The 26,272-nt window shown below is 42.6% G+C and overlaps 1 protein-coding gene across 2 annotated transcripts; it reads left to right on the top strand.

Moving 5' to 3' along the window:
* Positions 1–346: 346 nt before the first annotated feature.
* Positions 347–26,210, top strand: rorb (RAR-related orphan receptor B). Of its 2 annotated transcripts, none has more exons than XM_030059251.1 (10): positions 347–651; positions 16,727–16,812; positions 17,053–17,194; positions 17,648–18,079; positions 18,681–18,802; positions 19,427–19,559; positions 19,801–19,908; positions 20,103–20,213; positions 20,572–20,684; positions 20,991–26,210. In XM_030059251.1, the coding sequence occupies exons 1-10, from the start codon at positions 645–647 to the stop codon at positions 21,153–21,155; spliced, it is 1,419 nt and encodes a 472-aa protein (XP_029915111.1). In that variant the 5' UTR covers positions 347–644; the 3' UTR covers positions 21,156–26,210. The 2 variants fall into 2 exon arrangements, with proteins under 2 accessions (XP_029915111.1, XP_029915110.1); XM_030059250.1 differs by lacking the exon at positions 347–651 and adding an exon at positions 15,726–15,991.
* The last annotated feature ends 62 nt before the right edge of the window (positions 26,211–26,272 follow it).

The following is a 26,272-nucleotide window of genomic DNA, read 5'->3' as shown; positions in this document are numbered from 1 at the left end:
GACAGCGTGGATGGCATTGGATGGGGCAGACTAGCTACATGAGCAAAGTGACAGTGGGAATTTAAAAAAAAAAAAAAAAAAAAAGGTTTTTCTGTAACTTGCCATGACTGTGACTGTGGCTGTGGCAGGGAGCGGAGTTCGCCCAGGCTGCCTGTGTGCAGTGTGTGCAGGCTCCGGGCTGGAGGCTGAGCAGGAGAGAGTGGGAGGAGCAGAAAGTGCTCCAGTCCAATCCGGGCCGCCGGGTAAAGCCTCTCCTATACGCTCTTCCCTCCCTCAGCCCGCAGAAAACAGTGAAACCCTCCCATAGAGGTGAGAGCGCAGATGTCATGAGAAAAGCGACCACACGACCAGAGCGCACCGACCGACGCACCGACCGACCTCAGCCCGCCTCCCTCTACCCCGGTCTGGGATGCTTTTAGTGCAGAGACGCCTCCTCTCAGGGCAGCCAGTGGACGTCGACGCAGATCATCCGCACTGTTCTTCTTGTTATTTTTAACCGAGGATCTTGCCCGTCCCCTACCGACAACCCCCTCCGACAAGCGTCCCCCCCACCCCCCCATTTTCTTTAAGTGTTTATGTTTGTTTCTTCATGACTGCTGCATTGGGAAGCGAGCCTCAGCACCAGCTCCAGCAACGCCAACACCATGCGAGGTAAGACCATCCCACTGCTCCAACACCGCCGCACTTTCCCCGTGCAAGCTCCATCCTGACACACACACACACACACACAGACACACACGCACGCACACACGCACGCACGATCTGGCCCGATCTGGCCCTGAAAGTTCCCCCTGGGATTTTTTTTTTTTTTTTTAGCTGCAAAGCCCGTTTTTATCGGTCACTTTTCCCTGCCTACTGAGGATTTGGAGTTTAATTTCTTCACAGCCTCATCAGCATCCATTCACTAAATGGCAGAAAAAAAGTTCTTTGGGATTTGTGTGTGTGTGTGAGTGTGTGTGTGTGTGTGTGTGTGTGTGTGTACGGAATACATTTTTGCAAATCCAGGCGTCTAGACTAGGCCGCTGGTCAGAGAAGTCAGTGGAGTCTGTCATTGGAAATTAAAAGTGACGCATGACATTTGATTAAGACTTTATTAATTTGAGCCCCACTCCACATGAATGCCTCAAAAGGGAAATTGCAGGTTGGGCCACTGATTAAAACTTTAAGCAGCCTTGCCTTATGTCGGTTTCTGAATATAAAACTTTATTGAATGTTGCAGGGCTACATTACATGCGCTCCACTAACCCATTTCCTAATGCGCCGCATCGCGCCGAGGAGGCTGAAATTCAACATCAGTGTCGTCCTACACACACACACACACACACACACACACACACACACACACACGCCCTGACAGCTCCTTCCACTCTCACTAAGCCCTTCCTTAAGGTGACGTTTAAATTTACTTTAAATCTCTTCTATAAGTTTTTTTCGTTTGGTCACGATTCGTTCTGTTGTGCGCTGTCCGACAAAGTCAAACACGACTGAGGCTCCACGGTTATTATCTGCCTGGTATTTTTGGTTGTGTTTTGATCACAGTTGTTGATGTTATCGCTGATGCAAAGCTGCAACTATGTTGTTCAACTGGATGAGCTTGAACTCCAATTTGTAACTTTATCCGATTTTAATTGGCTGAACCTTTTCCATTGCTATTTCACATTCGGATCAATTAGACTGATTAATTTATTGGGCGTCTGAATGCTCTGATATGAAGAAAAAGCATGACTGTGATGCAGCACGTCATGTAAACTGCTCAGTATTTTATGACAAAAATCGATGTTGCAAAATCATAAATCATAAAACATTTTTAGTTACTGACTTTACTGGGCTATGGCCATATAGGCCTACATGTTGTTAGACATAATGGATAAGACAGTGTTTTCTAACAGTGTTAAAACATAAAAAGTAAGTTGTTATTAAGTTATTATTGTGGTCATACATATTATTATTATTGTTATTATTATTATTATTATTATTATTATTATTACATTTAATAAATATAATAATACTTTAGGATATTCTCAGGATAATCTATAACTTCATTTTAATCATTATTTTGATCATTGCAGTGTTTTTCTTCCTCAATATATATGTATATATATATATATAAATATATATATATATATTATTAGATGTAAAACTGAAATGGAAACAAGAGGAATTGTCTCTTCCAAGATATATATAAAGATGTAAAGATGTTTTTTGTTTCAATCTCATATAGAGCTTTCTGCTACCACAACTTCAGGCCTTCCAACCCCGGGCAAAAACACAAACATGAGAAGGCCAAGCACCCCCACCACCACCACCCACCCTCCTCTCTCTCTCTTCCTCTCTCTCTCTTGCTCTCTCTCTCTCGCTCTCTTCTCTCTCTCTTTATCTTCCTTCATCCCATGGCAAACTCGTCTGTCGTGCACCTTGTATTTTATCCACATTTTAATGGGCCTCACAACCACTCTCGTGCATGGGGGGGCTTGGAGGTGGTGGGGGTGAGGGTACCGAAAGCTCCGGCTTTCACTTTATAGCCGTGGTTGGCAGAAGAGGCCCCTGAAGCGTCTCTCTCGTCCCTCTTTCTCCATCTCTCCCTCTCTCTCTTCCTCTCTCTCTCCATCTTCCTCTCTCCCTCTGCACGCCCCAAAGGGTTTTGTCAGATAGAATTAAATCAGTGTGGGCCGTGCGGCCCCCTCTCCCAACCTGTGTGTGTGTGTGTGTGTGTGTGTGTGTATGTGTATGTGTGTGTACAAATGTGTGTGTGCGTGCATGTGTAGAGTCTCGGTTGCCCTTACACAGAAATGCGCTCACAACCACGAGGTTATAAAAAATAGAGGCCCCTCATGAGCCGTGGTAATTATCATTTAACAATAGCCACAACTCCTGCAGCCCTGACCGAAGATGATGTCACCCCACTGCCCGGCTCGGAAAAGCCAGAGAAAGGGCAGACAGAATAATATCATCAGGCCTTTTTCTACATCTCAGAATATGAAGCATTGTGCGTTGTCCCATATGGCCTGATGCTGTGTAGGATGTTGTAAACAAGATAATTATTTCTGTATTCTGAACAGCAACATGATGATGCTGTGTTACAAACAGTGTCTCTCCGAAGCACAATGAGGAAGTTACAGAATTAAATGAATCTCTCATTTATATGTATGTATTTCAATCACAAATATAACGCCAATCAACCGTGACATTATAGTGCTTTATATTAAGAACTTTAATGATAGCCAAGCTTTAATTTAAGATAAACAACGCAACATGGGCAAAAAGGAAAACAAAACAAAACAATACCTATGACATGACTGCAATCAAATTTGACAATGAAGGCAAAGGAAATCTTTGTTGCTATATTTTATCAATAACAAAATTAATTGCTGCAATCGGTGACTGTGCAAGACAAAAAAAAAAAAAAAACTATTTTGGAAAGAGGAGATAAGCCCAAAAGATCGCTGCCAGTCAGCATCATCATCATGCCAAAGGTGTTAATTTGGTCCTAACTGGACTCAACATGACCTGCTTACACAGAAACAAGCACACAGGCACAGACACACACACATCCACAAAAACGTGGACCAACACTGCAGACGTTTCTTCTGGATGTTTATCCTGCTATATTGCAGTGATTCCCCATCAGCCCTTGTGTCTGAGGGTCTGGAGGCTTTGTATTACTGTTGAGCCTAAGAGCTTTTACACCCTATAGTCGCACCCAGATCACACAGGTCAAAGAGTTCAGCGATGGAAGGAGGAAAGAGGGTGGAGGGGGACACAGTGCCATTTGATCCCCTGTTACAGATATGTGTCAATCACTATCTCCCACGCTACTTCACCATAGGAAGAGAAAAGATGGCAGAGAGAGAAAGAGAGAAATGAATAAAAAGGTGAGGACGAGCAAAAAAAAAAAAAAAAAGAAGACAAACGGAGCAACTCATAGAGCAATGTCTGGAATCTGCAGCAATGGTAGCAACATATTGCTGCAAAAATACGTTTATTCAGGTTTTATATTACCTCACAAACAAACACTCAACTGACCCCCCACCCCACCCCCACATACACACACACACACACACACAAATAGCTCCAATGCTACGCATGACGGCCTACTGCCAATAGAATTAGCCCCATCCTGCTTTGCTTTGGAGGCTTGCGTTCGCATTGATCTGGCCGATTCTACAGCATCAGAGGATCAATTTTTAGTCGAATGCAACGGAAGCAGTCTGTTTGGATAAATCCATGGCACATAACTTGGATGCTATTACATTACCTATACTGTTAAAAGTCACTAATGCTTCAGAATTGGCTCAATAAGAATACCCTCTTAAATACTGTCCATTATTACGTTATCATTGTGCTGTTGCTGTTTTCCTGTTTGCTCTGATCTTGGTTTTGTGAAGTGATCCTCGAGGAGTTCACATGCACAAACGGATGCCACCAACTGTATTCGTTTCCATAAACCATTTTTCCAGATAATATCAATCAACAGATCAAACTAACGGGCTAATACATATGCAATATTGCCTTTTGTGACAGCATTCTGTATTTAGAAAGTAGAAGTGAAGCACTCCATACAACAATCTATATATATATATTTTTTTTTTTGCAGGGATGACATTTATGTTTTTGCACACTCTCTCTCTCCCTTTCTCTCCCTCTCTCTCTATATATGCACACACACCCCTATATATACAAATAAATAGATAGATAGATAGATAGATAGATAGATAGATAGACATGTGTGTGTCCTAATGAGATAGTAAGTGAATCAGCTAGTGTAACAGATTGTCCAAATGCATAAAGACCCCTGAAAACACACTATTTTCTATGATTCCAGCTTAATCTCTTTCTTGCTGCGCAGCCACAGGTTGACTAACAGCATTACCAGTGAAAAACTACAGTACACAGGCTAAAAACTCAACTGATCAACTGATATGCCTCGTAACGAGTGTCCAGTGAGCCTAACCCCAAAACCAGAGAGGTGATTGTTACTTCTCAACTGTATGTTTTTGCAAAGTTTTTTGTCACTGAATCAGTTTGTCGTTGTCTCTGGATCGTTGTTAAATGGCTTTTCCACTCATGATGCATAAGACAACGGACACCCAGTCTCTCTGCAGCTCTGGTTTGCAGCGTTGTCATGGCCTGCGTGGCCTGTTGTTGAGCTTGGTGTTGTTTGTGTTGTTTATTGTGTGTTTGTGCTGACTAATGGCCCAGTGTTATGTAAGAAGAGAGGAGAGATTACCCCAAGCCCAGGCAGGCCACACTGTTAATCCCTCAACACAGCCCTACTGACTGACTGAGGTACCGCTAGTGGTGCTGCAACATGTAGACACGCACGCGCATGCACGCACTCACTCACACACACACACACACACACAAGCACACACACACATATGCTTACATACTCATCCCACTGGCTGTACACCTGTCTATCAGACGCCCACAGTCCTCCCGTCGTGTGTCTGACTGACATTTTTCAGTGTGTATGTTTCCACTAAAAAGCCTCCCACCATGCTGACTGTATGGCCTGGATATCAGTGTGTGGTCCCACTGAGGCAGTGTGAAGCCCGAGCAGCAGCTATCATAGCCCATGTTTGTTTAGCATGTGCTCAGCGTGCGCTCCGTGTTGGTTTTATCCCTCCACGGCTGTCTGGGGGAGTCTAGGCGAACTGTTTCTCTTTTTCTCCTCACTCAATTCTCGCTCTCTCACTCTCTCTCTCTCTCCCATTTTTTTAATCTTTATACACACAAAGCGTGGGCTATACGGCACGCTTTGGTTTGTGTCTACACTTTATCTTAGCCGGGAGGGATTTCAGGCTGAACCACTCCTAAACTCTAAATCTGCCTTGAAGTCATACAGTCCTCTGACAGCTCCTTCTGTTTTGTCGGTTTTACTCATCCATGAAGGCAGTATGTCTCAATGGAGGTACCATGATATTCAATATTCACATCTTCCTCCAATTTATATTGATGTAAAAACCGGGGGAAGAGGGTGACTGTGCTTGTGCGACGAGGAAACCAAGTAATGCATGAACAGAGAGATAGATAGCACTTGATGGGTAGCTTTTATAAAGAACATGCTCATATTCACAGAGCGTTTTGAGAGGGAATGCAGATCTTGAATAAGTTTTGCCTTCAGCAGCGATCAGGTGGATGGTTTATGATAGCCCTGTGTAAGAAAGCACGTTCAACTGCATTTCTCAACTCTGGATTCAAGAATAATCCTCGCTTAGAGGAGCCAGTCCTGCCCTTGAAAATAACATAACATTTCAGCTTGAAAATTGGAATTTGCAAATAAAAGTCAATCAGAATCAGAGAAACACTGTTTTTTTTTCCCTTTTTACTCTCATGAATGAACAACCCTTCCCTTTTCGGACTTTCCCATATCTACTTTTCAAAGAATGCAAAATGTTGATGATCTGAGAATCAGTGAGGTAACTGGTGAATTGAAACTGAGGCAACATATTAACAAGAAGGAGATAAATCGAGGGGAGAGAGTGAGAGAGGAAAAGAAAATGAGTGAGTGAGTGAGATAAAAGAGAGAGTAAGTAAGCGCGAGAGAGAGAAAGAGGGAGACTTAAAAAGAGTTATATAATAGTGCAATCGGATCTTGTGAGTGGTTCATTCGAGTTTCTGTGTGCGTGTGCGTGTGTGTGTGTGTGTGTGTGTGTGAGTGAGTGAGCGAGTATGTAATTGAGTGAGGGATAAGAAAATAGTTGGTGAAGAAAACACTAGATTGTGTTTACTTGTATTCTTGCTTGCACATACACAAATGCACACACACACACACACACACACACACACACACACACACACACACACACACACAGTCGTGAATATTTCACGCAGACACACACTGTCCTATCCGTAGATTACACTTGCACAGCCACAAGGCAGCACCCATAGCAGTAGTATCCAAAGTCCACACTAGCACACCACCCATTAGCCTTTGTTAACACTCAAAGCAGATTAGTCTATATATATGTGTGTGTCAGTGTTGCATTCCAAGCTTTACTTCATACATATAGAATAAGGAAGGAACATCAATTACCTTCTCATTTATCACAATTTAACCATCGCATCGACTCATTTTGCAAGAAAAGGCACCACTTTGCACTTGAGAACTAATGATAGGATTTAGTGGATTCTGATGCTGAATATGTGCAGTCACTGTTTGTAGTAGAAGACAAGTTGCTGTTTGCTGTGTGAAAGTGTTGAACGCTGGCAGGTGCGTGGCACGCACTGACGACGATAAGCCTATAATGTGAATTAGCCGTAGCCTACTGTTGCATCTTTTCTTAATGGCAAAGATTAGCCTGTTTTAGTGCTAGTAATCTCATTGAGGAGACTCCTATTAGGTCTCTTTCTCCCTCTCTGTAAAGCTCTGAGCTACCATTGTTAAACCCTGTCTCTCTCAGTGTGTGTGTGTGTGTGTGTGTGTGTGTGTGCGTGCGTGTTTGTCTTAAGCAGTGGTGTTCATGTGAGGTCTCCTGTCATTCACAAAGAGAATGCAATTATAACATCAAAACTGCTTTTGCTCTCTCAACTCCGAAATAATGTTCATAATGCATTCTGTTAAATCATCCCGCAAGAGAGAGAGAGGGAGGGAGGGAGAGACGGAGAGAGAGAAAGAGAGAGAGAGAGAGAGAGAGAGAGAGAGCTTATACAGACAGCAGGTGAAGAGCAGAGCGGGCTGAGCCAAGCCAAGCTGTGTGATAGTCTTTGTGATCAATTTGCCTCTGTGAGAGATGCCCCTGGGGCCACTTTGGGGAGAACCTTGTTAGGCTGAGTTAAATTGTGGCCTGAGGCGAGCTATTAGCGGCCATCCCTGGGAGAGGACACACACATACGCACACTAAAAAACGCACACACACACACACACACACGCACTTGCAGAGACATTCGCTCAAACATACATACTTTAAAACACAAAAACTCAAACGTGCGCACACTCGGATGCTCCCATTCACCCTCAAACTGACGCTCTCTAACGTATACCTAAGTGTGTTTATCCTGCATGTGCACACATTCTCATAGACAGCTTAATCAATTCACAGTGTCTACAGTGGGGCTGCAACTAACGATTATTTTCGCTGTCGATTAATCTCGCAATTATTATTTTTTGATTAATCGAATCATTTAGTCTATAAAGTGTCAAAATTAATGACAAATGCTAATGGGAAGTTGGCAGAGTCCAATGAGATGCCTCTTTAGTCTGACCAGCAGCTGAAACAAAAACAATATAATGATGTGAATGAGGAAAAATGAGCAGATCTTAACGTCTTTGTGATCTTAGTGAGGCTGGAATCAGCAAACGTTTGGGATTTTTTCTTGATAAATTGCAAAAACAACTCATTATCAAAATTATAATCAATTCATTCTCTGCCGCTCGACTAATCGATTAATCAACTAATCCTTTCAGCACTGGTTTACACCATTCGGCTTTGGTAAACACAAAAGCACACAAGCACGCACGCGCGCACACACACACACACAGTTTCCCTCCCTTTCCCAGCGGTTAAACTGCGTCAGCTATTCTCACTAAGTGCAACTCTCTTCATTAATGCATTAACGTCCATTCCAGCGCACTTGTGTCGATGTGCCTGTCTGTTTCACTGATTCCATCTGACCGGCCGCCGACTATCACTATAAAGGCTGTGACTCGAACAAATCTGAGGGCAAATTTCTCTCCACCTTATGTAAGAACTGAAAACAACTCTCTCAATCTGTCCCTCCATGGATGTCTCTCTCTCTCTCTTTTTCTCTCTTTGCCTCACTGGGATAGCCACCTTTTCCTCTCCCTTCCCCCTCAAACACACACACACACACACAAACACGCACGCACGCACACACACACACTGTCATCTACAATTAGGCTCAAGACAAACACCATAGGAGGAGGAGCGTGAGGTTAAGGGAGGATGAGGACACAGCCAGCGACAACAAAACGTTATTTTCTCACACCAGAAAATCAATGACAGGATTGCAGTCAGTGTGTGTGTGTGTGTGTGTGTGTGTGTGTGTGTGTAGGCATGTATTCGTCTACACCCAAACAAAATATGAGCACCATGACTCTGTTGTAGAAGCTCAGTTTGCACACACGCATGTCTGTTATTGTGAGCGCATATGAGAGAGATAAAAGCACTGTGTGTTTGTGCGTGTGTGTATGTTTGCTTCAGCGAGTGTGCCTCCGTGTGTTTGTGTGTATGTGTGTGTGTGTGTGTGTGTGCATTCTTGTGGCTGATTTCAAGGGAATGGAGGGGGGTAATGACCAGATGCAGACCTCTCACACTTGGACTTGTAACTTCCACTCTGGTGCACTCACTCAGTCCTTAAGGAAAGGTCAGAGGCCGCTCGGGTCCTACAGGTCACCCAGGGGGATGGGGTGTGAGCGTGTGTGTGTGTGTGTGTGTGTGTGTGTGTGTGTGTGTACAGTGACCATGAGAGGCAGATCTGTGGAGCCAGATGGGCAGACTTTGTGTGTGTGTGTGTGTGTGTGTGTGTGTGTGTGTGTGTGTGTGTTTGGGCAGAGGGGTGAAGGGGTTGGCTATACCCTGTGGATTTTTTCCCACGCCTCCTTCTTCTGTGATCCATCTGAGGACACATGCTGCACTGGTTGGGAGTGTGTGTGTGTGAGTGTATGTGTGTGTGTGTGTGTGTGTGTGTTTGTGTGTCTCAGGAATGGGGCTATGTATAGCATGTGATTTGTACTGTAAAGTCTGATTTTTCCATAGCAGTTTGTGTTAATGTATTATATGAATTCAAGCATGTCTGAATGTGTGTCTGTCTGTCTGAACTTGTCTCTGCGGGCATGTGTGTGCCCGAGTATGTCTGCATGTGTGTGTGTGTGTGTGTGTGTGTGTGTGTGTGTGAATCGATGCGTTGGACGACAGCCAGTGGCCCCCTTCTGTTCCCTCTCCGCGGCGTCCAATCACGCCACAGCACAGCATTCTATGAGCAAACCACAGCTGATCCCAGACCTGCTATCTGAGCAATTACCCAGAGTGCTTTGAGGCCGCATGGCAAGCTGGACAAGCTCATGCCCTCTGACACACAGAGTGGGGGAGGGGGAGGGAGACTGCCTTTATGGATGCATGTGTGTGTATATATTTATGTGCGTGTGTGCGATGGTGGGGGTCGATGATGAAAGCGCAGTGGGAAAAGGGGAGGTTGGGGGTCGCAGCGCGAATGTTCAGCAACAGTGTGACTGTCTATATTACGGAGGGGACAAAGAGATGCATGGCACCGCACAGGCCGCCGCATGGCATTATGGTTATTACTTCAACACATAGCACTGTTTGACAGTGTACAAATAGAGACGTTCTGCTGACTAAATAGGATGACTGCATTTCTTACAATAATATTAATGTGAAGTGCAAGAATCATGTCAGCTCTCTGTTTATCGGTCGGCTACAGGCCTGGACGCTTGAATCAGTGACAACAAGTTTCACTTTGCGACTTCAGGAACTGGTTCCAAACACACCGAGGACACAAAATCAATGGGACAACAAATCAAGTTTTAACAACATGGTTCATTGTTACAATAAGTCAGCTCAGTTAGCAGAGGCCAAAGTGACACTTTGAAATTTCTTCCTCAGTCTGGCCAGTGACCAAATAAATAAATGGAATAAAGAAATAATAAATAAATAAATAAATAAATGTATAAAATATTCATTTTATAATTATATGAATGGGGAAAATCAAATGTTTGGTAAGTTTTTATTGGATATATGACTAACATGACTAATTGATTATCAAAATTTCGTTTTCTGCTTTACAATCAGCGTTCAGCTTCATAATCATCAAATATTCTGGGCTGTTTTGGGGTGTGATAAGTGACTAAAAGAATAAATTATCAAAATTAAGACTGATTTTTTTTTTTTTTTGCCAATCAATCATTTCAAGATGATGATTCTGAATCACAATGAGAAGTAATGAAGACACAGAGTATGGAGGACAGATTAAAGCAGGCGAAATGCACTTTATTTTATTTTGTTATTTTAAGGCAAACAGAGAGTCCGCCACCCTTCAATATTTTTATCAGATGCTTCTTACAGTGAAAAGAGTCAGGAGAAGACAGAGGAGAAAAGTGTGACAGCACATAGCACGAGTCCGTTTGAAACCATATGCAGTGGCAGTACTTCATTGATTTTAATGGGACAGTATGATGTGAAAACATGACAGGAGACACAGGGGAGATAACCCAAGCAGCACTGGTATATGCTATTCCCAGCCGTGTGTGTTAATCCACCCAGCTATCACGCCACCAAAAGTTTCTCTGTGTTTTTCATCATCGTCGGGGAAATCGCTTGTTCCTCTCCAGGCAGTGGGAGACAGGGAAGACAGAGCTACGCTGAGAGATGGAAATAGATTATGAAATACAGAAACTGAAATGATTTCCCAGTCACACAGCCACTTACAGGGAGAGGGAAGACTCAGAGACAAATGAAATAGACAAACAGAGTGAATTGAAATGGATGGCGAACAATGATAATGTAATTCTAGACATCTAAGACCAGCGCATGGGTTGTTCAGATTTAACAAGGAGAGTGGTGGGTAAAATGCTGATTTCCCTCATTTTCCCTGAAGATTTCTGGTTAACTAAGAAGAAGCAAAGTGTATTTATAGTGAACAGTGGAGATACCACCCACATTCATCCCCAACAATTCAACCCCTGAGATTATATAGGAGTGCTGCTTGTATCTCTGAAGTGTCTTGCATTGGCTAAAGTTATGATAAAACACACCAAACTCCAGTGTATACAGCGTTAGTACTGCTGCTGTGTGATGCTGTGTGTTATACTTTGGATATATTTCTGTTGTAGATCCCCCCGCTCCCTCCAGGCTAAATGAATGAAACTTGCATGTCCAGTCTGCCCCTTATGCAACACACACACACACACACAAACACTCTCTCTCTCTCTCTCTGTCTCTCTCTCTCTCTCACACACACACACACATACACACACACAGAGACAAAGCAAAATGTATAGCAACACCTAGTGGTCTTAATTTGCTGTTACAGTGTCAGTGTGAAAGGACAGCGCTGGCTTCTTAAAGGGTCATGACACTGCACTGTGTGTGTGTGTGTGTGTGTGTGTGTGTGTGTGTGTGTGTGTGAATGTGCGTCCTGGCTGTCTTTAGAGTGAATTGTGCTCGTAACCCTGTGTGCGAGCTACTCAGTTAGTTAGATGAAGTATTGCTAAGCTACTGGTGCTAGGCTGCTGCTTTTTTCTCTGCAGTATAATGTAGATAATTAGGGCTCTATTTAGAGAGAGGGCCAGCCCAGGAAATACACAGGAGATCCTCACTTCATTAAAAATCAATTATCATAACACACGTGCCAGCTCGATACAGCCCTCGTGGCCGCAATCGGCCACACACACACATGCACGTGTGCACACCCTCATGCTTGTGCACACACTCACACTTTGGTCACAATATGGCCCAACAACTATCTTTGCCTGCTCCCCCTCCTCTTCCATTTCCCCCACCCCCTCCCCAAGAGATTGCACGGTCCTGATCCTCCTCTTAGCAGTGGAATCGCCAGCGTTGCAGTCCCGCTCTTACATAATAACCTCAGGATAACACTCTTGCTCTCGCTGGCTGAGGACGCTGTCAGTCATGCAGCTCAGAGAAGGTCAACTCAGGTTGAGGAGAAGTCCCACCCACATCTGTGAAACACAGGTAGCTGGGAGCACAGCAATCTCCAAAAAAACAACAGTGAATGCCTTTTTTGTTTTCACCAAGGCTTTGTTTGGAAATGGATGCCTGTCAGGAGAGGTTAGAGGACGAGCTGCATTAGGCTCTTGAGTTATACTCAATATATTCATACTCAATATATCTATATTTTAGGAATTCACTTTCCCTACAGCTTTGAAACGGTAAGTTTGCTTCCCTAATGTAATACTGTGAAATCGAGCGTCCAAAATGCATTATCACACACAGATTTTTGCTCAGAAAACAATAGGAATGAGGGCTTTTCTAAACATCCAACAGATTACAGTGTCTTAATTCTGCTGTAACACGCCATTACAGCTACAGTGTAACAAGGCAACAAGCATGCATTGTTTACTAGATGTGAAAGTGGGAGTCCTTTGGAAAACATTTTACAAAGTGAGCCCCCACTGTTGGGTGGAGGGTGGGAAGGAGAGGAGGGAGAGGGCGACAGTACGAATAGTGATGATACACAGAGTTGGCTCCACACAATGATGACATCACTTCCTTTAAGAGTGTGACAGCTTAGCAAATCATTGCTGTGACAGCCAGACGAGCACAGCGAGTGGGTGGTCACCCTGGCAACAGCAATGCTGTCATGACCGTCTCCCTATATCCTACCTGACAGTCCCCGCTGGCAATGAGCACGCACACTCAACAATGCACACACCCACACACACACACACATACACACACACACACACACACACACACACACACACACACACACACACACACACACACACACACTGACTTTCTCTGCATTTGCAACACAGTGTGTGTGTGAAGCACTCAAACCCTCACTGAAATACAAATACTCTGAAACACCCTCTAAAACAATGCACATGCCCACACGCCCATGCTCCTTTGGGCATAATTATATGATACAAAGAGGAGTACAATCTCCCATGGGGTGTAAAGACATACACTAAAGATATATTCTTATCATTCGCGAACAACAGAGGAGAAAACAAGCCTCTAAGGTAAGAAAACAGAAGTTTCTCCGGAAATCAATAAAAATTAAGTATGTATATCCTCTTCCCAGCAGCAGGTGTGGGCTGGATGAATTCAACTTGTTTTTACCTATAGAGAACAGAAAGAAGAGAAAGAGGATTGAGAAGTGCACTGAAGGAGATATAACAGACATACACACACCATCACTGCTTACACTCTGTTGTCCCATCTACTGTTTATTGCTCATATTTAACTGTTGATAACGGCCGCGTCCCGAAGCACAACTGACCTGTTTTACAGACTATAAATAGTTTGTTACAGGCCGCATTCATTGACAGCTCAGTGTGAGCGTGTGTGTGTGTGTAGTCTATGTCGTCCCAGTCCAGTGCTCTTCTCTGACCCAGTTTGGAGCCAGTTGGCTAGGAACTGGTGTAAATGGGTCACGTCTTGAACCACACCAGAACTCACAGAACAAACTGCACTACCTACTCAGCTGCCTCTCATCCCTCAGATCATTCATTTATTGACATGCTGCTTTTAAAAAGATGCAACGACATACTGTTGAGTTCAAGCACTTAAATTGTAATTTGTCTTCATGTGGTATTAAAAGATGCAAGAGACTAACATAAGCGACTAGAGGGGCGTTCACAGCTGGAACAAGAGCTACAAAGATACCTATAAGTGTAAAAAGATTTCGACTGAAGAAAATAAAATGTCCCACTGCTGTGATAACTAGGAAAACATCCAAAACAATAACTGTATCTCTATTTCTGGGTCAGTCTCAGAGTGGGCTTTTTTGGGATGCAAAGACAATTAAACATGTATAATCAATCTCAGCTGTAAGACAGAGGGGGGCAGGAGAATTTGATGCATTACAGAAATGATGTCTTTTGTTTGCAGAGGAACTCATCATACATACCACTGAGGTCCGAATACATGAACATCAATGTATCAGTACAGTTTAGAGTTACCTTTACAGTAAGCTTTCTACATGTGAATGGGTCGTAAAAGTAAAGATAGGCCATTCATCTTGTGTAACTGTTAGTTCATGTAGTGAGAGAAACTTATTCCATCATCCTCTCTATCTCATCACTTCTTTTTTTCTGTGTAGATGACCTGCGCTGTCAAATAGTGTTTCCCAGCGTGGGGTGTTCAGAAAGAAACAAAGAAACAAAGAGTACAGTGCAAGGCAGGGGATCGGGGGATTCATTCATGAGTCCTGTGATACTGACTGATGCCCCGTGCATGGTTGTATGTGTGTGTGTGTGTGTGTGTGTGTTAAAGCAGGGATTTTATCTTTAAGGGCAAATTTCCTCAGGTGGCGGTATAATGTGCACTGTATAGGCAAGAAGAGCAATTACTGCCCAGTCGTTTTGACAGACAGCACTCTCTCCAGTGATCCTCATCTCTATGGGATTATCCCATTATGTATACTGCACACTCATTCCTCCTCAGGCATGTGCACATGTATCCCTCCCTCCATCCCTGAGAGGACACACACCCACACAGCAAGTCTTGTATTCCATATGACACATATGAACATTTAATATACATAAGACAAGACACAATTTATGTGCATGCACTGAATGGTACATATGCACATGCACACACAAAGGCATGCACACACACACATATTCACTCACTATCTGCAAATGCAGGAAACTCTGCAAGCACCAATTTCAGCTGCGTAGTATGGGCCAGGTTTGGTAATGTTCTTAGAGGACTGAATAGGCAGATTCACACAAACATGGAAGAAGATGTTTGTATGTGCATGCGTGCATGTGTGTGTGCGCATGTATAAGAATGTTTGTGTGTTTGTGTGTGTGCGCGTGTGTATAAGAATGTGTGTGTGCGTGCGTGTGTGCGTGCGTGCGTGCGTGCATGCGCGTTAAAGGTAAAATACTTGTATTTCCAGTTGTGGCTGTTGACTTTGTTTAACTTAAAGTTCTTGCAGAGATGATTAAATTTGCAGAGTTTCCTACAGGTAGGGCTGTGCAAGAAGATTACTGTTGAATGGCTGTTTCAGCTGTGGCTAAGCCACTGCTCAGCATAGGGAACCAGCTCGTCGGGAAATAATTTAGGATTAGATTGGCTGTCTAATCTCTTTATAGAGAGTGTGCCATCTCAGCAGACATACCTCTACCTACCTCTGGATCGATCTCTTATCTCTTAACAGTACCTGCAGTATTCTGTGCAGACCTCATCCTCTTCATATGGCTATTATGGGTGCTATGGTCAGAGACACCTGTGACAGGTGTGTGTTGCAGTGAGATTCTTCAGTGTTATTCATATTCTGTGCCTTCGGTTGTGACTGTACATGGAGCTGCCCATACACAGTGAGTAAATTAGTGATGTGAATGTCTAATGGTGATAACTAGTGAAAAGTGTGTCTGTGCTTGAATTGGTACATTTATATTAAAAAAAAAACTGTTGAAAGCATTGCTTGAAAGGCTGTAGAACTCAGTGTTTGTGTGTGTGTGTGTGTGTGTGTGTGTGTGTGTGTTAGCAAATGCGTGTCCTTCGGTGATGTAACATGTTATTTCATTATAAGGAACCTCTCTAACCTGCAGGAGTCTCTCTTTCAACTGTAGCACAAAGAACCCACATGCACTAATAATGCAATCCTGGTGTGTGTGTGTGTGTGTGTGTGCATGTGCACGCGCGCGTGTCTGTGCATGCACGCATGTGTACGTGTGTGTGCACACGTGCAGTTCTGAGTGTCTCTATCATTAGAAAAACTCCTGAAGGAACACGCAGAATGTCCAGATGTCATTGTGCCCTGCTCACCTTGTGAAGTTGCTTCCTGAAGCCATCGACACTGCTACACACACACACACACACACACACACACAATGTAACCCCAATCAGGTCCTGCAGCCAGCCAGGTTACAGACTTACTTACTGTTTTTCAGCCTCTAATTAGCCCACCAACTGAGGTCTGAAAATCTTAAGAGAGGTGACTGAATCAGGACTTGTCCTCAGCAAAGGTGCTCAGAAGTGTGCATCCGAGAGTGTTTTACATTACCTCGGTTACAGAATGCATGTCTTTTCTTTTCTCTCTCTGCCTGCAGCCCAAATCGAAGTTATACCATGCAAAATCTGCGGAGACAAATCATCAGGTATCCACTACGGAGTAATTACGTGTGAGGGATGTAAGGTGAGTCTTGGTGCACAATGTTTCCTTTCAACGTAACATATAAAAGAGCCTGAGTTGTTTTGTTTTGGGTTTTTTTGTTCTCAGAAACCATGCATTCTCTCTTTTAAATGCATACCTGTAATCTCTTGTGTTGTATTTCAGTATTTCATGAAACATTGTAATAGAAAATGTACAGTTTATGCCCCTTGGGGATCTGTAACCGTGCATTCAGCTAACAGCTCTTTATCGACACGTAACCAGGGTTTCTTCAGACGGAGTCAGCAGAACAATGCATCCTACTCCTGCCCCCGCCAGAGGAACTGTCTCATTGACAGAACCAACCGCAACCGCTGCCAACACTGCCGCCTGCAGAAATGTCTCGCCCTCGGAATGTCCAGAGATGGTGAGAGCTCAGGACATAAGTATCTGCGTATCTGCGCACACAGTATATGCAGAACGTACTGACATGCATGTGATGTGAGTGTGCATGTGCAAGCATGCATTCATGTACGCACAGTGAGTGATTTGTAGCATTTATAGTCATTTTTTACTGCCCCCCTTTTTTCAAATCTCACTCTTTTTCCCGTTGACTATAACCTGGATTTAATTATCTTTTTATTGTTGCGCTTTGAGATTAGGTTTTCATAAAAAGCATTTTATAAAGAAAATGTTTTTAATATGTTAGGGTTTTATATTAAAGCTTTATCAGCTGTCCTACACAAGTAAGCTTAAGTCTTCACACACTCACGTCCTTTTCTTTTTGATTGCCGCAACTTGGAGAAGCTGCAAGGTTGTGACAATTTTTTTTGGCCCCATGTAAAAATGTCTCCCTTTGTTCTGGTGTCTCACCCTCCAGCGGTAAAATTTGGCCGCATGTCCAAGAAGCAACGGGACAGCCTATATGCAGAGGTCCAGAAACACCAGGCACGCCTGCAGGAGCAGCGGCAGCAGCAGACGGGTGAAGCAGAAGCCCTGGCCCGTGTTTACTCATCCAGCCTCACCAATGGACTATCCACCCTCAACCATGAGATTGGGGGCACCTATGCCAATGGTCATGTCATTGAGCTGCCCAAGGGTGGTCATGGTAACGGAGGCGGAGTACCAGGTGGTTACTATGGGATGGACTCCACCCAGCCGTCTCCAGACCAGTCGGGATTGGACATGTCAGGCATGAAGCACATTAAACAGGAGCCGGTGTATGACTTGACACCAGTACCTAACCTGTTCAGCTATGGGGGCTACCAGGACAGCCAGCTGGGACCCAATAACGTCAGCATGGGAGAGCTGGGTAAATATTGCAAGACACGTTGCTCCGTGCACATAACATGTTACTGACAGAGCTTGTTAACGAAAAAAACAAAAAAAAAACAAAACTAGGCCCTGTTTTCTGAAAGACATGCATATAGAGTAACTTTGTTTCCCATGTAAAATCTACATATGGAACGTTATCGGTTATACAGAAACTAGTTGTGTTCAAGAATGTGAGTCAGAGTGCTAATCTGGGTGCAGAATAGGAGATCAGACAGGCTTACACACAGCTAGCTGACAACGTGTCATATGTACAGCTAAGGCCTTTAGCACAAGTTACAGTTAAAGACTTAACACAAATCCAAGGGAAAGTTAAATTAAGCAGTTAGTGGAGAGCAATGGAAAAACGCTGAGTCTACTTATTTGCTCGTGAGTCTGAAAATATAGCAATGAGTCTATAATGTTTAGTATTCTCCAAGGCATTTATTGGGAACAAGGCAAAATGCTTACGCTACCCTGATACTAGTTCTTACCATAAGGAAATAGATATTCCTTCTATAAAACAGCAGTATTCCTTTTTGTGTTTTCAACATTCACAAATGCACAAAAGAATAAATGACAAAAACAATCCTCCCTTGCAGACCGTATTGCCCAGAACATCATCAAGTCACACTTGGAGACATGTCAGTACACAGCAGAGGAGCTGCAGCAGCTTGCCTGGCAGACACACTCCTATGAGGACATCAAGATGTACCAGAGCAAGGTGAGGGTGTGTGTGTGTGTGTGTGTGACATTCTGTTGTGATGCTGTCCCTATCTATAGCCCCTGAGCACACCTAATTTTCCAATGTTCCATGTAGCTCCTATTCCTGTCTGTCCTCTCCTCTCATCTAGTCTGTCTCTTTCTTCCTTTTTTGGCAGTAGTTATACAGCTCTTAGCTGTTCCTCTCTACTGAAGGCACCTTGTGTGTGTGTGTGTGTGTGTGTGTGTGTCTGGTTCTGTTCCATCACCTCAAACCTCTGTGTCTAATGCATTATTGGTCATTACTGTGAAGAGCTTTGATAAAACTTTCCAACAATGAGAAATAACGGAACACACAAAGACAATTTGCTGATACTGTGCTTTGGACGTCTGGAACAAGAAACTCTCTATTTCATTAGCACAATTTCTAATTCAGTCCAGCCCTACCTCTTAACACGGTTCTTCCAATGAAATAATTGTAGTTATTGCAGTAGTGGAAGTCATGGTAATAACAAGTGTAACATGAGTGCGTGAGAAAGACAAAAAGAGAAATAGATAGTAGAGATAGTAACATTTGCATATGTTTGAATTCCTGAAGTATAGCTACATAAATAATCCCAAATTGTGTGTATGTGTGTGCTTCCAGACACGGGACGTGTTATGGCAGCAGTGTGCCATCCAGATAACCCATGCTATCCAGTATGTGGTGGAGTTCGCCAAGCGCATCTCAGGGTTCATGGAACTATGCCAGAATGACCAGATCCTCCTGCTAAAGTCAGGTGAGATGACAGACTGACACCAGGAGTGTTGCTCTGCCTCATTCATAAGACTGTAAGTGCACAGTGAGAAGAGGATCTGACCTGGACTATCCTCACATCTTTTTGCTGCTCTGATGAGTTCTTGCAAGGAAAATAAAAGTCTTACATTGTGTGATCTTTAATTCATTTTACTTTTGACTAATGATGCTGCTGCAGCAAATAACCTAACTTAACCAATCTCTCTCTCTCTCCTCTCTTCCAGGTTGTCTGGAGGTAGTCTTGGTGAGGATGTGCCGGGCGTTTAACCCTCTCAACAACACTGTGCTCTTCGAGGGGAAGTACGGAGGCATGCAGATGTTCAAAGCACTAGGTAACATATTTCTACTGTCGCCTGATTTTACTCTGCTTTCTACCTTTATGCTCCAAACACACAGATTTGCATTTACTGTTCCCTGTGAGATATTTTTCAAAGGATACATGACTAGAATATAGCGCACTAAAAATCTCTTTTATTGTCTCCCTCTCCTTTTCCCTGTCCTCCCCTCTCTCTTTCCTTCCCTCAAGGTTGTGATGACTTAGTGAGTGCAGTGTTTGACTTTGCCAAGAGTCTGTGTTCGTTGCAGCTGACAGAGGAAGAGATAGCTCTGTTCTCAGCAGCGGTACTCATCTCCACAGGTCAGTGTACAAACAATGTTACATTGTATGGTAATGTGTTTGCATTTGGTTTCCTCTGAGCTTAAAATGATTATGAGTGAAAACAACTTACATTATGCATTTGTCTTTATCACACTGCAAACCTGCCGGTAATCTATACATATAAAAACATCTACATTATGTTATTAATTAACTGAGTCTACAGCCATCAGAGTCGATTTTGTACTAGTTTTAAATACCTGCCTTAGAACCAGTTAGTCTATGAGTGGACAAATGATTCTCCAATCAACACTCTTTTGTGGGTTGCCTGGAAAGCAAAACGTGAATAATGGGTTTATACTTGTGCTTATTTGTTTGCTTGTTTTGTTTTATTTTTCAGATCGGCCATGGCTGATGGAGCCCCGGAAGGTCCAGAAGCTCCAAGAAAAGATCTACTTTGCTTTGCAGCACATCATGCAGAAGAACCACATGGACGAGGATGCGTTGGCTAAGGTAGGCCCTGACTAGCTCAGGCAGTGAGCAAAGTCATACAAAGGCACCCTGAGGCATTTTCCTTTCATCACAAAGCCTTAGGCTAAAGGAACAGCCAAGTCACAAAGTGCCACACATCAAAACAGTGATATAGCAGCTCCCCGAGCTTCAAGGAGAAATAAGGCGGTGTGCACAATAAAGCTATGAAACTCGACACTTACATGAAAAAATGACTTCTTATCCTGTCCCTGTCTCTGGGCCTCTCTAGTTTATCAGTCTAACTTTACGTCCCTGACTGTTTCTCTCTTCTGCTCTCTTGTCTGGCAGCTGATCAGCCGTATCCCGACGTTGTCAGCCCTGTGTACGCTCCACACAGAGGAGCTCCAGGCCTTCCAGCAGCTCCACCCTGAAACTGTCAACGTCCTCTTCCCTCCGCTCTACAAAGAACTCTTCAACCCTGACCCCAACTCTGCCATGGCCATGCCCAAGTGACTGCCTACGGTCCCACCGCACCAACCGGCATCAGCGGAGGACCACCAGAATAAGAAGACCACCGGGTCTGACAAGATGACAGCAGCCATGTTGACTGTGTCATCGTGGCAACCACATATTACAGATCTCACCCAGGCCGAGATGAGGCCGGGGGAATTTGAGGAGTCATCCGCCAGAAACTTACAGTTATCGCCAACAATACTAGGAATGTCCAGCACTTATCCCATCCTGTTCACCGATACAGTCTGAAGAATGTATATATAAATGAAATGCGACCCCAGCCGCAACCTAAGTGGGGCTTTCTCCTCTCTCCTAAAGTGAACTGACTGACCAGAAATGTACAGACTTTAAACATCTAGAAACAATTTTAAGCTGTCGATCTTTTAAAAAAAATGGGTAAGTTAATTTGTTTAACTTTGAAAAAAAAAAGTTTTTTGTTTGATTTTTTTTTTTTTTCCACGATGAAATTGTGAAGTTGAAGAAGCCGGATGGGGGAGGGAATTGTGTGGATTTAGAGAAGCTATTGTAGATATTCTTCTAGTGCAGAGCGGATTCCAGTATTACTTCTTGTTCTGTTAAAATAAGTTAGTTCTAATTTAAAAATACAGCAGCCCATTGTGGCTGACTATACCTGTCTATGTGATTTTATTTTATTTGATAGTTTCATGTGTACAGAATTTGTAAAGTTGAAATGAGACTTGTAAAAGAATATTGGGGTAAAACCAGGAGTTGATTCGGGTTTGCTGATATATAAAAGCCTTGTCTGGATTTTGTTGATATGTAAAGAAGGTACTACATCCTTCCAATGAGAACTTATACAAATGTAAAGAGAGCATATGAAGGATTTAAAAAGAAAATAACGGCTACTACTTTTCAAGGTGAAGATATATACATAAATATTCTATTTTGCGAGAAACAGAATCTGGCAGACTTGCCATCCTATCAATCATTTTTGTCGCTGCAATAATTCTGTCCAAACAAACTGGACTGCTTTTGAACAATCAATCAGAAACAACCAATCAGAGACTAGAAGGACCTCACAGTAAACCCCGCCTCTTTCCCAAAATGATCATCATCCCTTTCCCTTATTCTTTACGTCTAAGGGCCTTGACAAAGTGATCTGAACAGACAAAATCAGACAGACACCACAATTACCAAATGGATGAAGATTCCACCAAAATAAGACCAGAAAATATTCCCACCAATGGAATCGATGAAATCAAAGTAAAGTTGGACCAATTTACAACTTTTAAACATTCAAAGACCTATACGGGAGCTGTATGCCCTCAACCCTCCCATCACTTTTTGCACAATCCAGTCCATGGATGTTAATCACTCTGGGCTGTGAATATGAAGGACCCTTCTCTCCAAGGAGCAATAACTTTTACACTGCCTTGCTGATCTTACTCCTCTCCTTTTTCCTCCTTTCTTTTATCGGCTGTTTAGCACAGGGTAGCCCTTTTAGCTAGAATGCACTATACTAGATCCTCTACCGTCAGTATCTCAACCAATCAATGTTATGTGAACGGCATTCATGGCACTGCATACTCTGTAGCATTTTCAAAGTGACACAATGTGATCTGGGATTAGGACATTACAAACACGCTTAGTACACTGAGAGCAGATATGAAGAAAAGCAGACTAGCCTCCATCAATCCTCCTGCTAAAGTGGCAATATTATGATAATTCATATAAAAAGCTGTGATAGACAATCAGTGTGTTTTGTTTGCTGTCAGTTTTTTTAGTCATTCCGTATTTATTGATACTTGTGGATTATCGGTGCATTTTTCTTTGTTTTTTTCTAAATTCATGTTATTTTGATAAACATTTGGCCACTGTGTAGGATCACATTAGTTTTACGGAGTATTGGTTACATCTGAAGACACTGCTGCTTCCTCTCTTAACTGGCCTTTAATCTTTCTTTCGACGAAAATCCCTTTTGTGGTAGAGGCTTAGTTTTAAAAGACATCATCAGTTTGAACAACCACTGGGCTTAGATATTGGGATTTAGGGGCTTTTTAGAGACCTAGATATCTTTGTGCAGTTCAACATTTAGCCACTAGATGCTCTGTATGCATCACTTTTTCAAAGTGATCTAGATGAGCTTAGACCCACTGCAAGTCTAAATGAAGAGTTTCCTCTCAAAAGGACATACCATTTTACAACAGTGTGACAGCTATTTCTACAAAGATTAATAATGATGGTACGTATGAACAGATAATAACTTTTAAACAATATTCCTGGCATGATCAACAATAAAATTCCAATGTTTCCCCCTAACAAAATGGATATATATCATATAGTGTAATAGCATAATTGAAGAGGGAACTTTTTATTTAATACGGCACTTAAAATTTCACTACTACCTAAATGACTATAGTTATATTAGTGCAGTGTGACTAGTGTTACTTATGCATGAAATCTGAAAACCTCTGCTGGGTTTTCTGAGCTTTGGATGCACATGCTTGTTGCACAGTGGCCAAATCTTTAACTTGTTACAAGAATGGACACAGAAGAAATAACGGTACTTTTAAGTGTACAGTATGCAACATTATCACTTGAACCATTTCCAACCTCATTCTTTACATGTACGTCTTCATGTGGTGGACACAACAGAGTAGACAGATGTGAAATGAGCATCACAGGGCAAAAAGCACGGCAACTTTTCGGGAATAAAGCCACCATGACAGGCAACATTACCAGCATCGCCCCTACTGGCCCAATTAATTGTTAATGCCCTGCTTGATATCCTTGTCTGTTCCATGCTGCCTCTCAGCAGACCCCATCCCAGGTTATTCGATGCCCAGGATCCTTCCCCTGACCCCGAGGCCAGTGGCTCTTTAAGACAATCACTTGCTCATTAAGGCTTGATGCACTACACAGCATCTCTCAGGGAGCAGCTCTTTTTCTGACTTTGCATTAACAGAGGGTTTTAATATTTTTACAAATTATAAAAAAAAAAAAAGTAATTATAAAAGCATTACTTTTGGAGATAAATACTGCATACGTTGCCAGCGTATGTCAGCAATGGAATCTACCCAGACAAGGCTTTGATAAATGTGTGTCTGTGTGTATGTGTGTGTATGGGGAGTGAATTCACTGTCCAAATCTCTTTAGACTATTTAACAAGCATTGTGATATATTACAGAAACAAACAGAGGAAAAACAATGAATCAATGTTCTGTTGTCACTACTCTACTAATGTCTACTACCTACCTTGCTGCTTGTGGGATAATGGAGGAACTCCAATAGTAAGCTGTGAATCGAGCGCCAATCCAATAGCACAGGGACAGTGAATTCCATCCAACTCTGAATATGAAGTTTCTGTATGTGATGTTTTTGTTTTCCCTTGTTAGACTGTGAATCAGTGGGGTGGGATGGGGTTGTCAGAGGGGATGTGCTGGCAAGAGCGAGTGGCAACGCAACACTGTAAGTAAGATACTGTAGCAATAAGAACTGGAGGCATTTACTACTGTCATGTTTGCATTGTAAGATTATTTTTTATTTTATTACTATTTACTATTATTATTGTTCTTATTATGACTACTACTCTTCTATTACTATTAGCCTATTGTTGTTCTGTTCTATTTGCATGACGTTTCATTGCAATGAAACATTTGGGGCTTTGTGTTTTCTCTTCTCATGATATTGTGGGTTTGGTGGGAGGGGGTATTGGCAGGGTGGGTGTTGGGGTTAGGGCAAATTCCACTTCAATTCAGTCAATTCATAAGCAATTTTCTTTTCAAGGCGAAAGAAGTTTTAAATAAAATGCTCTTATTTATATGCAACCAATTTAAAAATTGTTACATTTGAAATGTGATTTTTTTTTTTTTTTTTTTTGCTCCAAAATTTGAATGTGTGAGTTAGCATAACCAGTCAGTGAATGGCCCTTTCTGAACTGGCCTTATTGAAATGGAGCAGAGACCCCTAACCTCCAGCAGGGGGGGATCAATGTGGGGAGGGTAAACTATTCTGAATGTTATGGAGTAGCCTGTTCAGTGTGAGGGGCTGAACGCATCATGCGCCTTTTACACTCCATCAACACAGACTGACATCATTGAGCGCACATTAGAGGTGGTGATCATCCTACGAGGTGTGACCACACCGACACTGCGCGCAGACACTTTTTATATAGCCTACTTGGTAAAAATGCATTTCCTACACTTAGTCAAACTACACTCCACCCAAAACCTCTTTCTCCCGTTCTTGAGAGAAAAAAACCTGTGTGTGTGCGTGTGTGAGAGAGAGACAGAAAAACAGAGAAAGAGAGAGCGAGATGGTTCTTTGCTCTACCAATGCTTTGCAAACGTTCTTAAGGCATTACGCATGCGTGCAATTGGAGTAGTGTTGAAAATTGTTAATTTATTGTTTAGAATGTCTTTGCATCCCAGCAAAAGCAAATAAAATAAAATGTAGCACTCTGTAACCAAAGCCTTAAAGGTACTTGGCTTACAGAACCTCTTTTACACAGGACTAACAAAACAAAACAAAATAAACAAACAAAAAAACAAAAACAACAAAAAAAAAGACTTTTTTTTTTTTCAAAGTGCCATAGCTAGTGAGGAGAGGAAGGATTGGCAGAGTGGGGAGTAGATGCTTTACTGTGTGAGTTTACTTGAGAACCAATCAAAAAAGGGGAACTCCAAGGCAAATGTGTATTTGATTACATTGACAAACCATTTTTACATTTTATGCTTTTTTCTTTTGGTGAGAAGGGACTCTGCTGGACTCTGAACTCTGACTCTATAGTGGATCCTCAGAGCTCTATTGTAGCAACGGTTGTTATTTTCACACTAAAGTGAGAGAGAAAGAGTGAACGTGTGTGTGCATGTGTGTGTGTGCGTGCATATGCATTTATCAGAGCCACAAATAGCCACATTTGGTGGATCAGATTGGGTTGAAGTTCAGAGCTATGCGAGGCCCTTAGTGTCTCCTCCTTTGAGATGTACATACAATGTGAAGGTCTGAAGTGATTTTTGTTAAATTCTATATTTTATCGCTTTTGTAGACATTTTGTTGTGGGAAGAAAAAAAAATAAAATAAATTTTATGGGTGCATTCCTGCCTTGTTTTCCTTTCTTATATACACATGTACATTGATAGCTTTTGTTTAAAACA

This window comes from Myripristis murdjan, chromosome 9, assembly GCF_902150065.1.
Source record: "Myripristis murdjan chromosome 9, fMyrMur1.1, whole genome shotgun sequence".
NCBI classification, from domain to species: domain Eukaryota; kingdom Metazoa; phylum Chordata; class Actinopteri; order Holocentriformes; family Holocentridae; genus Myripristis; species Myripristis murdjan.
Note: the sequence above shows the minus strand (reverse complement) of the source record. Positions and strands in the feature narration are given on the sequence as shown.